Source organism: Phocoena phocoena, chromosome 12, assembly GCF_963924675.1.
Source record: "Phocoena phocoena chromosome 12, mPhoPho1.1, whole genome shotgun sequence".
NCBI lineage: Eukaryota > Metazoa > Chordata > Mammalia > Artiodactyla > Phocoenidae > Phocoena > Phocoena phocoena.
Window position 1 is genome coordinate 39,818,640 of NC_089230.1, and position 18,089 is coordinate 39,836,728.

The 18,089-nt window shown below is 36.2% G+C and overlaps 1 protein-coding gene across 1 annotated transcript in view; it reads left to right on the forward strand.

Moving 5' to 3' along the window:
- Positions 1–18,089, forward strand: part of TBC1D32 (TBC1 domain family member 32) — a 176,941-nt gene that overhangs the window by 56,548 nt on the left and 102,304 nt on the right. Inside the window, exons 17-18 of the mRNA XM_065888749.1 lie at positions 11,403–11,604; positions 12,189–12,271. Of these exons, the coding sequence (XP_065744821.1) occupies positions 11,403–11,604; positions 12,189–12,271 (285 nt within the window). The remainder of the gene's footprint in view (positions 1–11,402; positions 11,605–12,188; positions 12,272–18,089) is intronic.

The window sequence follows — 18,089 nt, forward strand, 5'->3', positions numbered from 1 at the left end:
GGTAGATTACATTAATTAACTTTCTGAATATTGGACCAGCTTTGCGTACCTAGAATAATTGTTTTTATACATTGTTAAATTTGATTTGCTAATATTAGTAGAGGATTTTTGTCTGTGCTTGTGAGAGAGATTGGTTTGTAGTTTTTGTGATCTTTGGCCTTACTGTAAAATGCTGGTCTCATAAGTTAGGAAGTGTTCTGCGTCTATCTTACGGAAGAGATTTGGCATAATTTCTTAAATGTTTGATAGAATTCACCAGTGTACCTATTTGGGTGTGGTGTTTTCTGTTTAGGAAGATCATTATTTATTCTATTTCTTTAATAGATTTGGGTTTGTTCAGATTGTTAGAATTTTGGCAGGTTGTGTCTTTCAAGGAATTGGTCCACTTATCTAAGTTTTAAATTTGTGGGCATAGAGGTTTTTTTTTTTTTTTTTTTTTACAGTATTGCTTTATTACCCTTATAAAGTCTATGGGATTAGTAGAGACAGCCCCTCTTAATTCTGATGTTAATTTGCTTCTACTTTTTCTTTTTCGCCTCTAACCTGTCTAGAGGCTTTTCAATTTTACTGATCTTTTTAAAAGACTAGCTTTCCCCCCCCCCGTTCATTTCCTGTTTTTAATTTGACTGATTTCTGCTCTAGTTTTTATTGTCTTCTTCCTTTTGGATTTAGTTTCATTTTCCATGGTGAAAGCTTAGATTATTGAATTTTAGGTTTTCTTTCTAATATGTACATTCAATGATATAAATTTCCCTCTAAGCACTGCTTTTGCTGCATCTGACAATTGAGTTGTGTTTTCATTTTCATTAGTTCAAAATATTTTTAAACATCTCTGGAGACTTCTTTGACCTCTGAGTTATTTATGGGTCAGAGAGTATATTTTGTATGATTTATATTTTTAATTTGTTAAAATGTGTTTTATGACCCAGAATGTGGTCTCTTAGTGAATGTTATGTCTTATGTGAGCTTGAGAAAAAGTATATTCTGCTATTGAAGTATTCTATACATACCAGTTATGTACTGTTGGTAGTTGGTGGTGTTCAGCTATGTCCTTACTAGCTTCATGCTGGATCTGTCAGTTACTGACAGGGGTGTTGAAATTTCAGACTATATCAGTGAATTCATCTTTTTCTCCTTGCATTTCTGTTAGTTTCTGCTCCATGTATTTCGATACTATTGGGTGCATACACATGAAGGATCGTTATGTCCTTTTGGAAAATTGACCCCCTTTATTATGTAATGTGCCCTTTGTGTAATTTTCCTTGCTGTGAAGTCTGAAATTAATATAGCTACTCCAGCTTTCTCTTGATTGTTAGCATATGTCTTTCTTCATCCCTTTACTTTTTTTTTTTTTTTTTTTTCGCGGTACGCAGGCCTCTCACTGTTGTGGCCTCTCCCATTGCGGAGCACAGGCTCCAGATGCGCAGGCTCAGCGGCCATGGCTCATGGGCCCAGCCACTCCGTGGCATGTGGGATCTTCCCGGACTGGGGCACGAACCCGTGCCCCCTGCATCGGCAGGCGGACTCTCAACCACTGTGCCACCAGGGAAGCCCCTTCATCCCTTTACTTTTAATCTGTCTTTGTCATTATATTTAAAATGCACTTCTATAGATACCACATAACTGAGTCTTGTTTTTTTATCTAGTCTGACAGTCTGTCTTTTAATTGATTCTTGTCATTTAGAGTGATTTGATATGATTGGATTAATATCTACCGTATTTGTTACTGTTTTCTGTTTTTCCTTTATTCTTCCGTTTTTGTGTGTGTTCCACACTTTTTCTGCTATCTGTTATTTTTTTTTTCCATCGTGTGTTTTAATCTGTTTACATCTGGGAACATACTGTCTTTCTGATAATAGTCACACAACAAGACCAAGGTCTTTTCTTGGGTCACCGTTTAATCCTCACAGTGGCTAAGGAGGGGGCCTCTGTGGTCATCTTCATTATATAGATGGAGACTTTGAGGCTTGGATTTCGATAACTTTGATTTAGTATAAGAGAAGTGGTTTTTTTCTTTTTTTTTTCTTTTTGACCTATTTTGCACTAATGAAACATTTCTTTTCTCTGCTATACAAAAGTAACACATACTCCGGACAGTGAACTTGGGAAGGAGGAACGGAGCATTAGTAACTAAATTGAGAGGCAGCACTGAGTGAGGGTTAGTCACACGAGCCCTGGTTCAGACTACTTGGGTTCACATTCCTAGCTCCACCGCTCAGTCATTCCTCACCTGTGAATTAGGGACAATCAGCACTACCTGACTCACAGGGCTGTCAACACTTTAAGCCAGTTACTACATGTGAGGCAGTAAGGGTTAGTTCGCTTTTAGTGTGTGCACATGTGCCTTATAAAAAGGGGGCTTGTGCCTTACGTTCAAGTACTTAACACGTTTTGTAGAAGGTGAGCTTTCTGAACTCCTACCTTTGAACAGAATAAATACATTTTCATAGTTGGTTGATAGCTTGGCTAGGTGGGGAGACTGGAAACATTGTTACATTGCCTTCCTGCATCCACTATTGTCAAGTTCCATAGCTGAGTTTCTTTCTCAGGAGCCTTTTAAAAAAAAATTTTTTTTATAGTATCCACTACAAAGGAGTAAAGTGATGAACTTTATTTATTTATTTATTTTTGGCTGCATTGGGTCTTCGTTGCTGCATGGGCTTTCTCTAGTTGCAGTGAGCGGGGGCTGCTCTTGCTTGCGGTGCGCGGGCTTCTCATTGCGATAGCTTGTTTTGTTGTGGAGCACAGGCTTCTAGGCGCATGGGCTTCAGTAGTTGTGGCTCGCAGGCTGTAGAGCGCAGGCTCAGTAGTTGTGGCGCACGGGCTTAGTTGCTCCGCGGCATGTGGGATCTTCCCGGACCAGGGCTCGAACCCGTGTCTTCTGCATTGGCAGGTGGATTCTTAACCACTGCCCACCAGGGAAGTCCCCAGGAGGCTTTTTTACCTCTGAAACTTTCCAGGACCTGATGTTTCTTGAGGGTATGACACTGGGCCTTTTTCCCTTTTCTCAGGCATTAGCTGGACAATGTTAGGGAGAGGACTTGCATTCTTTGGCACAGGGGACTTTGCTTCTGTTGTGAGTTTAATCACTTTCTCTGCTTCTGTTTTCTCTTTTTGGTGCTCCTGTGAATTGGATGTTGAATTTCCAGGTGTGATCCTCTGGGTGCCTTAGCTTTTCCCTCATAGTCCTGCCTTTTTGATCTTTTTCGTTACGTAGGAGATGTTCTTGGATTTATTTTGATAGTGATTTTTACTTTCTAAGAATACTTGGTTTGATATGTTTTAAGCTTGTCAAATGGGCCAGGTTTTCCATGCCTGGCTTCCCAGATCCTGTAGTTTAGTTGGGGAGGGGCCCTTCTGGCCCAGAATGCTGACTTCAGCCCCTCTCGAACTCCCTGTCTAGTTGGGCACCTCATGGCTCTCCTCAGCTATGCCTGGCTTCCAGCTCTGAGCCTCTTAGGCTTACCTTCTTCAGAGCAGCTTTGTCCAGTAGAGCTTTATGTGATGATGGAATGTTCTAGATCTGAACTGTCTAGTAACGTTACCACTAGACACTTATGGCTGTTGAGCACTTAACATATGGCTAGTGTGACAGAACTGAGTTGTAATTTTTATTTGCTTTTGAATTAAAAAAAATTAAATGTGGTTAATGGCTATGGTATTCACCACTCTAGAGAATAAACCTCTAGTCTTTTGGCAGGATGGGGAATCGGGGCTATGGATTGGGAGACCTTAGACTACTACTCCTGTGTTCAGCCCCACCTGCATCCTGCCCTGGGCTGTTCTTGGTGCCTGAGATCTCTGGGCTTGGGCTGTGCCTTGCTTCTGCTCAGTTCTGCAGGTCTGCTTCTTCCTGGGCTGCTCCTCAGTTACCACGTGTCTCACTGCCGCTTTCCACCTCTAAGTCACTGCTGCCATCTTTTGGCTATTGTTCTTTCTTCTCTTTTCCATTGTGGGTTTATATCTCTTTATTTCTTGGTCCCTGTTTTTCTGGGGCTGGGAGGGGGGAGGGTGCTGAGTAAGCATGTGGTCTAATCTTCCATGAGTAATCCGTTTTCCTGATCTTCTATTCTTATTTACTGTGATATTCTTCCCAAATCACTCTCAGCCCAGTAGTTAGCTGTTCTTTTCTATTGCTTGAGTTCTCTTCTTTGGGTTCAGCTTTTCATGTTATTCGTTCTTTAAGACAAAATGGATGTAGACAAGGGCTCTGCCGCTTAGTTTTTATAAGTTGGGGAGTTTCCAGCTAGACCTTTCCTGAACAGGATTTTGATCAGCAGCTCTGTGTGGACCAGTGTGGTGAGTTGATTGGCAAATTTTCTCTGAGAGAATAAGGGCATTGCTGGGAATTTTCTGTTATATTGAGGACATTTCAGATGCCAGAATTAAGACTTTTACCTTAGGAGCTCACTTCTCTCTCTGGAGAAGCCTTCACTTCCCCTAAACATTTGTTCAGAATTTTGCCCTGGTATAAAAGCTGCTCATGCTTCTGAGGTGAGTGTGGGGCAGGGGCAGATCAGACTCCTCCCCACTTTGGGCCCCACTGCATTTGCTGACTCTGAGCTCAGAGCTCCATCATGGGCTCTCCTCTTCTGCATTCCAGGCAGGGTTTTTATACTGTGGGTTCCTCTGCCTCTGTAATCTGGAGCTGCTCCCTCCCTGTCTGCCTTCTCCCAGAAGTCTTTAAAACCTCTTTCTCTTCCCATTCTTGCCATTGTTCAGGGGTTTCCCTTTTATACAACTGTATTCTTATTTTACTGGGCTCTCATGAGCAATGGGAGGCAGATGTGTGTGGACACCTGCGTATACCTTCTTTGGCTTTAATTGAGCTGAGCATTTTATGATTCAGTCTTCTTCTTTCCTAGCATATCAATTATACTTTTCTTTTTCTTTCTTTTTAGTGGTTGCCCTTACGTTTGTAATACATATTTACAGCTGAATTAGCTGTAACTTCTGGTATTAAATCTTCTTTCAAATAACGCTATACCACTTAACAGGTAGTGCAAGAACCTTATAAGAATACTCGCAGCTCCTCCTTCCTATCCCTTATAACTTTGTTGTCATTTCACTATTCCATAGGTATAATCATCAAATACTTGTTTGCAATTATTATTCTGAAAAAACTTATCTATTAGGTCAATTAGTAATACACGAAAAATTTGTATTCTTTATGAAGTACCTTATATACTAGGCTTTTTTAAATTTCAAAGTAGACTGCCCTAAAAATGGTATTGCTGGGTCAGAGCAGCATGTATATTTTATATTTCATGGGTACTACCAGATGATTTTCCAATGTTGTAGGATTTTACCTTCTTGCTGGCAGTGTGTGAGAAGCATGAAGAGTACCCTTCTTTCCATATTCTTGTCAAGACTATATAATCAGTTTGACTATATTTTGGCAAGCTAATGGGTGAAAGACCTTGTTTTGATTCATATTGTCCAACTCTTTTTGTGTTTGAGCATCTCATTGCTCCTATGGAGTTACGGTTTTTGGCTATTTCCATTTCTTTTTTTTTTTCAGTTTACTTTTTATTTTTAAAAATTTTATTGGAGTATAGTTGCTTTACAATGTTGTGTTAGTTTCTACTGTACAGCAAAGTGAATCAGCTATATGTATATATATATATCCCCTGTCTTGGATTTTCTTCCCGTTTAGGTCACCACAGAGCACTGAGTAGAGTTCCCTGTGCTATGCAGTGGGTTCTCTATTTTATACATAGTATCAATAGTGTGTATATGTTAATCCTACTCTCCCAACTCATCCCACTTGCCCCTTTCACCCTTGGTATCCATACATTTGTTCTCTACGTCTTTGTCTCTATTTATGCTTTGTAAATAAGATCGTCTATACCAATTTTTTCAGATTCCACATATATGTGTTAATGTACGATATATTTTTCTCTTTCTGACTGACTTCACTCTCCATCCACATCTCTACAAATGACCCAATTTCGTTCCTTTTTATGGCGGAGTAATATTCCATTGTATGTGTGTACCGAATCTTCTTTATCCATTCCTCTGTTGATGGACGTTTAGGTTGTTTCTACGCCCTGCCTATTGTAAATAGTGCTGCAGTGAACGTTGGGGTGCATGTGTCTTTTTGAATTATGGTTTTCTCTGGGTATATGCCCAGTAGTGGGATTTCCGGGTCCCATGATAGTTCTATTTTAGTTTTTTTAAGGAACCTCCATACTGTTCTCCGTAGTGGCTGTATCAATTTTACATTCCCACCAACAGTGAAAGAGGGTTCCCTTTTCTCCACACCCTTTCCAGCATTTATTGTTTGTAGATTTTGTGATGATGGCCATTCTGACTGGTGTGAGATGATATCTCATTGTAGTTTTGATTTGCATTCCTCTAATAATTAGTGATGTTGAGCATTTTTTCATGTGGTTGGCCATCTGTATGTCTTCTTTGGAGAAATGTCTATTTAGGTCTTCTGCCCATTTTTGGATTGGATTGTTTGTTTTTTTTTGGTATTGAGCTGCATGAACTGTTTGTATATTTTGGATATTAATCCTTTGTCCATTGCTTCATTTGCAAATATTTTCTCCCATTCTGAAAGTTGTCTTTTCATCTTGTATATGATTTCCTTTGCTGTGCAAAAGCTTTTAAGTCCCATTTGTTTATTTTTGTTTTTATTTCTGTTTCTCTAGGAGGTGGGTCAAAAAAGATCTTGCTGTGGTTTTTTTATGTCAAGGAGTGTTCTGCCTATGTTTTCCTCTAAGAGTTTTATAGTGTCTGGCCTTACATTTAGGTCTTTAATCCATTTTGAGTTTATTTTTGTGTATGATGTTAGGAAGTGTTCTAATTTCATTCTTTTACATGTAGCTGTCCAGTTTTCCCAGCACCAATTATCGAAGAGGCTGTCTTTTCTCCATTGTATATTCTGGCCTTCTTTGTCATAGATTAGGTGACCATTGGTGTGTGGTTCTATCTGTGGGCTTTCTGTCCTGTTCCATTGATCTGTATTTCTGTTTTTGTGTCAGTACCATGTTGTCTCGATTACTGTAGCTTTGTAGTAGAGTCTGAAGTCAGGGAGCCTGATTCCTCCAGCTCCTTTTTTATTTTTTCTCAAAATTGCTTTTGCTATTTGAGGTCTTTTGTGTTTCCATACAAATTGTAAAATTTTTTGTTCGAGTTCTGTGAAAAATGCCATTGGTAATTTGATAGGGATTGCACTGAATCTGTAGATTGCTATGGGTAGTATAGTCATTTTCACAATATTGATTCTTCCAATCCAAGAACATGGTATATCTCTCCACCTATTTGTTTTGTCTTTGATTTCTTTCATCAGTATCTTATGTTTTTCTGCATGCAGGTCTTTTGCCTCCTTAGGTAGGTTTATTCCTAGGTATTTTATTCTTTTTGTTGCAGTGGTAAATGGTATTGTTTCCTTAATTTCTCTTTCTGACCTTTCATTGTTGGTATATAGGAATGATTCCTTTTCATAGCTTCAGCCCACTTTTTTAGTTTGATTTTTTTTCACCGACTCTGAGTTACATATACACACAGTGAACATGCAAAGCTTATTATAAAAAGTTCCTTCCTTGTTCTCCAGAGGCAGCTACTTTTGGCTGCTTTAGATGTTTCCTTTAGAGCTTACATCTAGATCATTAAATAATGCACTTATAATACTTTTAGATTTTAGTTTAACGTATTAGTCATTGACTTATTACAGTGATTTATATCTCTCTCTCCTTATCTCCTCCAGCCCACCTGCATGTACACACTTAGTCTCTCCCTTCCCTCTATCAGTGCAATATAGTTGAGCCAGTAGTCTTGGTTGGAATCATACTGTATCTACCCTACCATGAGCAGCCTTCACAGCCCAGCCATATCATTACTTTCACAACTTGTTTTCTTTGGAGTTAGTTTTATTTCTTTTGTTGGCATTAATTTTCAGTGTACTTAACTTTCCTAACTAATTATATCTTCTCTCAGTATATTCAAATGCTAGACAAATTCTATCAATTTTTATCAAAGACTTTTTTAGCCTTCTGATCTACTTTATTCAGACTAGTTCCTGGCTTGGTCTGGTGCATAGCTTTTATCCTTGTAATGACCTTTATCATCACTAGGATGACTTTTTCCCCACCGCCTCTGGAAACTTTTCAGTCTTCTGTTGCCTGTTAGTATTCTGAAATTTTATGATGTTTCTTGATGAAGTTCTATTCTTAACCTATTTGATGGACTTTTTTAATCTGAAGATTTATGTCTTTCAGTTTAAGAAAAATAGTTGGATTTCATTTCTTTTTGGTGTCTTTGTTTTTACATAATATGACTTTATTCATATGAAATGTGAAAAATAGACAAATTCATAGCAACAAAGTGAATTTGTGGTTGCTGGGGGCCAAAAGTTGGGGCAATGATCTTCTGTTTTCTCTTAAACTCTCATTGGGATTTAGACTTCCCTATCTGTTCTATGTGTTTTTTTTTTTTTTTTTACTTTCTAGCAAATTGCCTCAGCTTGCTCTATTTTAAGCACTTCTACTGAAATTTTTATTTCTAGTTCTTTTTTAAAAGTACATTCTTACTCTACCACCTTATTATTTTAATTTGTTTTTTATTTTATGTGAGTTTTAAAGGTTACTTTACATTTACAGTTATTACAAAATCTTGGCTGTATTCCCCATGTTGTACAATGCATCCTTGAGCCTGTCTTATACCCAGTAGTTGTTTGTACCTCCCACTCTTCCACCCCTATATTGCCCCTCCCCCTCCCCACTGGTAACCACTAGTTTGTTCTCTTATCTGTGAGTCTGCTGCTTTTTTGTTCACTAGTTGTATTTTTTAGATTCCACATATAAGTGATATCATACAGTATTTGTCTCTCTGTCTGACTTATTTCACTTAGGCTAATGCCCTCCAAGTCCATGGATATTGATGCAGATGGCAGAAGTTCATTTGTTTTTATGACTGAGTAGTATTCCACTGTGTGTGTTTGTGTGTGTGTGTATATATATGTGTGTGTGTATATGTATACACACACACACCACATCTTCTTTATCCATTCATCTGTTGATGGACACTTAGGTTGCTTCCATTGTAAATAATGCTCCTATGAACACTGGGGTGCATATACCTTTTCAAATTAGTGTTTTTGTTTCTTTTGGATATATACTCAAGAGTGGAATTGCTGGGTTATATAGTAGTTTTATTTTTAAATTTTTTGAGAAACTCTGTATGGTTTTCTACAGTGGTTGCACCAATTTACATTTCCCCCCAGCAGTGTTCCCTTTTCGCTGCATCCTCATCTCTACATCCTAACATTTGTTATTTGTGTTCTTTCTGATGATAGCCATTCTTACAGGTGTGAGGTGAAATCTCATTGTGGTTTTGATTTGCATTTCCCTGTTGATTTAGCAGTGTTGAACATCTTTTCATGTGCCTATTGGCCATCTGCATTTTTTCTTTGGAAAATATGTCTATTCAGTTCTGCCCATTTTTAAATCTGGGTTTGGTTTGTTTTTGATGTTGAGTTGTATAAGCTGTTTATATATGTTGGATATTAACCCCTTATTGGTCATATCATTTACAAATATCTTCTCCCATTCAGTAGGCTGTCTTTCATTTTATTGATGGTTTCCTTTGCTGTGCAAAAAGCTGTTAAGTTTAATTAGGTCCCACTTGTTTATTTTTGCTTTTATTTCCTTTAGGAGATGGATCAAAAAAAATATTGCTATGATTTTATGTCCAAGAGTGTTCTTACTAGCATCCTATTCTTGTTTCATGAGTGTAAGTTCTTCTTACCTCTGTGAAGGTAATGAAGTTTTCATTTGTCATTTTATTTTTCTGTTCAAATAGACTTTTGTATTTGTTATCTTGGTCTCTGACTTTTTAAATCAGGTTTCTTCAAGTATATTAAAGTTAGTAAAAAGCTGCTTGAAACTCATGCAGGGAAGTGTGACTTGTCACTTGTGGCCTTTGCTGAAGGGGAACCTTGCCATGGTATTGTTTGAGGAACCTTTAATGTAAGTATCTTTAGTCTTGTCTTTGTTCTGGTCAGAGTCCATGAAGAAGGCTCTTAAAGTTAGCTGCCTGAAGAGAGTATAAGCCTAGTGAGAGAAGACCACTGAATGCAAAAGGTGATGGGTCTCAAGCTTTAGTATATAAAACTTGATTAAATCCTGTGCTGCTTGCTATCAGTTTTAACCTCTGCCTAACTTCCAAGAGGTACAGGGGTGACTACCTGGAATGTGAAAAGAACCTGGAGGTCAAATTCCTTCTTAAACTAATTTCAGGTATCTCTATTTTAAGTCCCACTTGTACCCCCAATTATAGAGATTTTTGGTGCCACCAATTTGAGTTTTTTGAGAGGTTCTATGAAATCATGTTGATTCCATTTTCTATGCTGTGGCTGATCATTCAGTTTTTCTAGGCTCTGAATTATTCTTTTATTCTAGGTTCCAAACTTTGTTACTATCATATCCTTTTTTTTCTCCTTGTCCTTGATGGCTGCAAGAGCCTTCTGAAAATTTTGTTTACTTTTGCATTTTAATATTTCAGCAGGGAGCAGATGTGAATGTATGTGTTCAATCTGACATAGTTAACCTGGAAGTCTTTTTCTTATCCATATATAACAATTCTTTTAAAATTATGAAGACTAACCCTTTGTCATGAGTTCTAAGGTTTCTTTTTATTGTCCATCACTTCTCTATTTAAGTTTTTTTCTGCTATGTAGACATCCTTTAATTGTATGTAGTCGTTTTTCCCAATCATTATCCTTATGATTTCTAGATTTTTTTTTTTAAAGCGTCTTCCTCACATTGAAGTTAAACAGATAAAGCATAAAACGTTAGAACTTCTTCTGAATCCTCATTGTGCAGTGGTGAAGAGTTTCTAACTTTATTAGCGAACACCTGGATATATCTCAGATGTCCAACAATAAGAGGCTAGTTGATTAAATTATGTTTATACAAAGGAGTACTTAGCAGCTGTAAAAAGGGGATGAGGAATTTTTTATGTACTGCTATAGAATTATCAGAATATATGAAGTAAAAAACAAAACAGAAGAATGTTTATAGAATGCTACCTTTTGTATAGTACGATGGAATATGAATAAATACAATTATATTTGCTTTTTCAAAAGGGAATGATAAAAGAATAAGCTAAAAAGTAATAGTTTTAGAGGAGGGGAAGAAGTATATGGATCGGGAGGTATCGGTATGAGACATCTGGGATTATTCCTTGATTGTACCTAGGTCTAACTTAGGAATCATGTATCTGTTTCATATACTAAATGTTAAAGTTAAAAAGTAGAATTTAAAAAAATTCAAACAAATGGAAATAAGTGAACTTAACTACCAAACAGTCAAGTTAGTGATATACTCATGCAGAGAAAAGCAGTTCAGTCAGATTAGGTCACTTGAAGTACATTGCTTTTAGGTATCATCTTTTAGTCCTACAGGTGCTCATATAATTGCCCAGTTTTCGAAAAAAGTTCTTGATGAAGATATTTCTATTTTTCCTGGATCGGAAATGTTTCCTGCGGTTAAAGGAGCTTTTACTTCTGTGTGTCGTCAAATATATGGTACATGTGAAGGCTTGCAGGTTTTAATTCCTTATAGTTTGCATGAATCTATAGCAAAGGCATGGAAGAAGGTAAGTATTTTCAAACTTTTTTTCTTCTCTTCAAATCTTTATTTCAAATACGGTCACTATTGTAATATCATACTACAGTTAAAATATTTTACTGGAGCAAATATGACGACTTTAGCACCACAGTAGTCCAGGGGACATAATGCTTTCTTATTTGGCACAACATGACTTCAGTACATCCTCTCCCCATAACACAAAGCTCTATGACCTAACTGGGCACTACAAAGTCTTTTCTTCTGAAAGGAGAGCCTTTGAATAAATTGTCTCTGCATAGACTGACCCTTTGGAAGTTATTTCTGAGCAATTTTTACAGATACCTGGGTTTTTGTTGCATACACTGGAGATCATAATGTAGCAACAGTCAAATATAGTATATATGACTTATAGTATATGGCAATATCTTCCCCCCACCCCATTTATATGCTTCATTTATGAAATACTTTACATTATAGTTAAGAATCAAATAACTTAAAATTTGCAGGTAATTTAATTTTTAATTACATTGAGTCAAATATAAAAATGTTGCATGAGAGCTTATGAATAACACTATCAGTAAAAAAAAAAAATGTAAATTTGTTATATTTTAGACAAGTTTGCTATCAGAAAGAATTCCTACTCCAGTACAGGGTTCTGATTCTGTTTCTTCGAAAAGCCAGGAATCCCAGAACATGTAAGTAAATCTGTTTTTTCACATTTGCTGAAATAATTTCAAGATGAGAAATATAATAGAATACTGTGGCAAAAACATTTTATAGGAAGCTAGATGTATATATATAATATATAGGTTCAAGGAAAAGTACACCTAGGAGGAACCTTAGCAATCATATATACTTGTGCCTTTTAAAAGAAGAAAAAATAGCAATATTTATTATACTTCAACCTGTATTTACATTTTGGGTTAGGAAATGTGACATGTTGTAGTGTTTCCAGAAAACTTGGAGAATTACCAAATACTAAAATTGGAAATTCAGTAGAAGTAGAATGTTTTCAAATGCCAGTGAAGTCCATTTACATTTAAACTATAACTTTCCAAAATGTGTGGGGTACATTTTAGATTTTGGCATTGGAGAATTATTTAAATCAGTATTTATAGTAATTTTAAAATTTAGATGTTTCCATGTTGTTTTCACAAATATCAGTAGGATATGGAGTCAGATTAATGGGGACTATATATATATATTTTAAATTAAGATCTGGAGATGTATTCCTGGAGTCTCTTTTTAATTGAGTGTTGGCATAATCTACAAAGATAATTGGAACTTTAAGTGATGTTTAGTTAAGAGAAATTTTAAAAGTCACCATTTTTCTTTAGGTAGGCATAGTTTAACTCAAAAACAAAAAAGTCAAAGCCTTTTACATTTCCTTAATGATGTAATCGTTCAACAAATAGTTAATTTTCTAAAAATCAGTTATAGTTTTTTTGTCTGATATAGTTGTGAAACTTAAATCAACTGCCATCTTTTTCTTTGCATGAGGGGGTGAGTAACAATGTTGCTGCAGTTCATTTTTCAGGTAATTTCTAGGTCTGTTTTCTTCGATCTGTGATTTATCGTTTTCATTCATGCATTCATTTTCTACTCATTCATGCAGCCATTTATTGGACCGAGTACTTTGCTGGGTTCTGAGTATACCTATACACCTTAGAGAACTTATTGTGTAGTGTAAAATACAAATAAGTTAATACAGTGCGTCAATGTAGCATGCTAAATTTATGAGAGGGGGTCGTTCAGGGTCCTTTGGGAGCTAACTTGGGGAAATCTTTCCCCAAGAAGCAGTTATTAAACTAAGTTAAAATGGATACATGGATATTAACTGTCTGAAAAGGGGAGAACATTATTTCGGGTGGAAGAGATAGTGTGGTCAACAGACTAGCAGTGAGAGAGAACATAATGTATTCAACACATTTTACTGTCAGTAAATTTTTGGATTCTGATGTTAGAGTCTGAGGGAACTAATAAATTATATGTCACTCCTTCTCTCCTGTGTTGTAAACCAATTAATAGAGATAAGTCAAGGAAATCAAAACACTGAATAACATAGGCTTCCCAAGATCAGAAGAATTAGACAGATTTACCCTTCTTTCACTATCAGCAGTAGATAGGCTTCCATCACCCCCAGAGGCAGAGCTTACAAAGATCAAACTTAACCATGTAGTAGAACCAAGCAGACTGTGTGCTTCCTACAGGTAGCTGGGTCACAAAGAAGTGGTGGACTGGGGGACTGGCATTGCCTAGCCAATCATGCTTAGGTCATCCTACAAATTTCCTAAGTCCCTTCTTCAGTGGGGAGGAGTGAGTGATTAGGTGGAGAGAGGCAAGCAGTGTTAAACTGGGGAATGTGCTCCATGTGTAAACTTGATGCTAGAGGAAAAGGAGGTTCCTTCAGTATCTGATATTACTGTCTTAGAAACAAAGGTTTAATAGTTTTTGATAAAATAGAACTGTTTTCATTTTTGTCATCAAAATCAAATGATCTCATGGAGTTGTTGAGTATCTTCTGCATTGATTGAAAAGTTGGTATGAGATGGGCATTATTTGTTCCATTGTAGTTTGGTAAAACTTGAGCACAAAATCATTTTGGCCAGTTAACTAGACTAGCTTGTCTCCAGCATGTAGCAGGTGCTTGATAGCTTGGTTGAATTAGTGAATGAATAACATTTCTCCTACCACCAGGCACTAGATTCTAAATAAGGACAGTGATGGTAAGACTGAGATCTTAGTCTTACTGAGTAGGGTAAAATGAAGAGTAAGTTGTTATAATCTGACAGGCTAATGTTAGGCATTTTGATCTTACTTTCTGACAGTATATGTTGGAGATTTCCTCTCCGTCCTTTCATTTATTGGTGCTTACAATACTGTAGAGAAGATAGAAGCTGTTTTGTAGTCATCATAGGGTATGTCTTAAATCTAGACTTTGAAATGCAACCCCAGATGAAATTTCTACGAGGCTAGTTTGATATTGGTGATTGCAGTGACAGCAAATTACTTAGGGGCCATCCTTAGGGTGATGGTAGAGAAGAATGTAATCACAAAAAAGCCAATGATGCCCAACCTGCCCCAACCAATTACCAAGGGACCTTTGGTAAAACTAGATGCTGAAGTAACGGGGGAATCTTTGATCTGCAAAAACAGCCTATGATCCCAAAGAAATAAACACCTAAAGCTTAATTGCCATGAGAGTGTCTATACTATACACTCTATAATATCTAACCATTCAAAAAATGGAGTTCTCATAAGCTAATAAAGCAGTGTGATCGTTGCCTATTGTCCTAGGGGGAAGGGTTCTCCAAGGATGATAAATTCAGTAGCTTAGATCTTCCGTTTTGAAACATTGAGTGTCTTCACTATAATTTGAAGGGAGAATTAAATGCTAGGTTAATAGGAGAAACGATAAGCTAAAGGATATTAACTTTCTCAGAATTATATGACACAACCTGTAAGTTTTTTACCTGTGTTTTTACTTGGGGGGAGTCAGGGTAGACTTTTTAAAAATAATTTCTTTAATGGCTAATAGTTCATTCAAGGTTTTTATCTCTGCTTGAGTGACTTTTGCTATATTTTCTAAAAAACATATTTTTTTAATCAATATTTACTTTTTTGGTGTTAATTTGTACAAAGTATTCTTGTGATGTTAAAAACAATTCTTTACCTGTAGTTATTTCTCCTTTTTTGATTCTTAGTATTTTTTGCTGCCCCCCCCACCAATTTATTTTCATTAGTTTATGCAAAGACCAGTTTTTGATTTTGCTAATGTTCTCATTCCCTCTCTATCTTCTCTCCTTCCCTCACTTTAGTAGTACAGGAAAACAAGTGAAAGGGGATTGAGAATGGATATTAAAAGAAGGAATCTACATCAGCCATTCTAACTTTAATACATTTTGATATGTAGTACTTTAATTATTAAGCTCATAAATATTGAGAAATTTCTATCTTGATTTTACTCTTTAAATCCATGAAATATTTGGAATACATTTAAGTTTCCAAACGTAGTTTGTTTGTTTTTTACTACTATATTTTACTGTTGACTTCTAATTCATTTCTGTTCTTTTCAGAAAATATAGATTGCATAATATGTATCCTTTTAGGTTGGTTGAGATTTTGTGTTGTAGTACAGGGTCAATCAAAAAAAAAATCTGTCCTTGTTTGAAAAGACTATTTTATGTTTTTTATTGGAAATAGAGATATTATAAGTTTTTAATATTTCCACCAATATTTTGTTTTGTCTGCATATATATAATCATTCACTATAAAAGTTGATTTGTCCATTTCTCTTTGTAATTCTGGGGTTTTGTTTTACATATATTTTACGCTATTAGGAACATAATTCACTGTTTCTTGGGAACTTTTTATTATATAGTATTTCATTACTGCTTTGCCTTAAGTTTTATCCTGTATGTTACCAATATTGCTAAATATACTTGGCTTTAGTTAGTATTTGCAGAGTACATGAGTTAAGAATGTGTCTGATTGCAGATAGCTCAGTAAGACTTTCTTTTTCTCATAAAGCAAGAAGTCTCATGGAATACTATCCAGGCATTGACTTACTGATGTGGTTTGAGACCCAGCCTCCTCTTCTTTTTCATTATTAATGTTTTTTTTGGGGGGGGGGTTGCCCTCAAGTTTGCACTTTTGAAGAGGAAAAAGGTTGTAGAGACAAATGGCTTCTTTTCATGATGCTTTGTCTTTTATTTAGGAAAGAAATCTCTTCTCATTAACATTTTTGTGAACATCTTACTGGATTTGCTGTATGGCCACTTCTTGCTGGATGGGAGTTGATAAAAAAGGAGTTTAGATGGAGGTTGGGTCAGCCTGTTAACACAAAGTATATTTTTCATCTCTTTATTTCCTGTCATTCAGAGCAGTAAATTTTGAATTTTTATCCAGTCTGATAATCTCTATTTTTTACTAGATGAATTGAAGTTTTTTACATTTTCGCAATGCTAATATCTGGGGCTTATTTTTCTTATTTTGTACTTTCTATTTTTATTCTATTTTCTTTGCTTTTCTCCCTTTATTGCCTTATCTTAGATCAATAAATTTTATCCTGTTTTTCCCTTGGTTTTGACTTTATAAGTCACTGTTCTGTTTCTTTTTTTAAGTGGTTGTTCCTAAATTCTCAATATACATATTTAACCATATATTTTTCTAAGGAAGTAAGAAGTAATTGGGTATTTATATCATGTTTTGAAAAGCATTATGGAGTTCAGCGTACTTTGACCAGTTGCTGCTCCTCTAAATACTCCATGACTGTCTTGTTATAGTTATCCAGAATTTTGGTTTTATATTTTTTAATCACCTGATTTATTTTTTCACAGATATTAAATTTTTTGACATGTTTATTATTTTAGGCCATTTGTTGAAACTTGTAGGCCGTTCTTTCTGATAAGCTCACTTTTTTCCCTAATAAGTTTCTAAATATAGTTATCCTTTAATTGTTCTTAAGGGTTTGAGGGTAGTAAACTGTCCTTATCTTTCTGTGTCTGATAGTAGCTATTCTCCTTCCAGCCCACACAAACCACCCCCACCCTGTCCACAGCTTTTGAGGGCTCACATTCTCTCTCCTCTAAATGGTAGTTTATCTGGGTATCAAAGTTTTGATAGACGATCATTTCTTACTATTATTTGAGGCTTTACTCCACTGTCTTCTAGAATAAGTAGTAACTGATAAGCCTGTTAGTATAATCACTTTTATTTTATTGGTCATATCTTTTCTCTCTCATAGCTTTTAATTTCTTTTTGGGGATGTTTGCTATTTCTGTGTGATTTAAGTTTATCCTGCTTGGTACTTTTTTTTTTTTAATTTTTCTTTTATTTTGGAGTATAGTTGATTGGTACTTTGAATGTTCTTTTGATTGATAGACTGGAGTGGCATCTTTCTTCAAATCTAGAAAATTCTTAGTATTTTTCAAATATTTCTTCAATTCTCCTGAAGCTTTTACTAGATGCATTTGAAAACTTTTAGTATGTTCTGTCTCATCTGTTTTCTCAAACATTTCTTATCTAGCTACCGTTCAATTCAATAATTCTTTGTGGCTGAGAGTTTTCCCATTTGCTTTTTTAAATTAATTAATTTGTTTTTGGCTGTGTTGGGTCTTTGTTGCTGCGTGCGGGCTTTCTCATTGCGGCGAGTGGGGGCTCCTCTTCGTTGGGGTACACGGCCTTCTCATTGCGGTGGCTTCTCTTGTTGTGGAGCATGGGCTCTAGGTGTGCAGGCTTCAGTAGCTGTGGTATGCAGGCTCAGTAGTTGTGGTGCATGGGCTTAGTTGCTCTGCGGCATGTGAGATCTTCCTGGACTAGGGCTCAAACCCGTGTCCCCTGCATTGGCAGGCGGATTCTTATCCACTGCGCTACCAGGGAAGTCCCCCCATTTGCTTTTTAAGTGGGTTTTTAAACAAATACTTCCAAGATTACCAATGGGTTTTTAAAAAAAATATCTACCTGTTTTTCATTTCTGCTTTTTGCTTCAGTTTTAATGGAAGATTAAAAAAT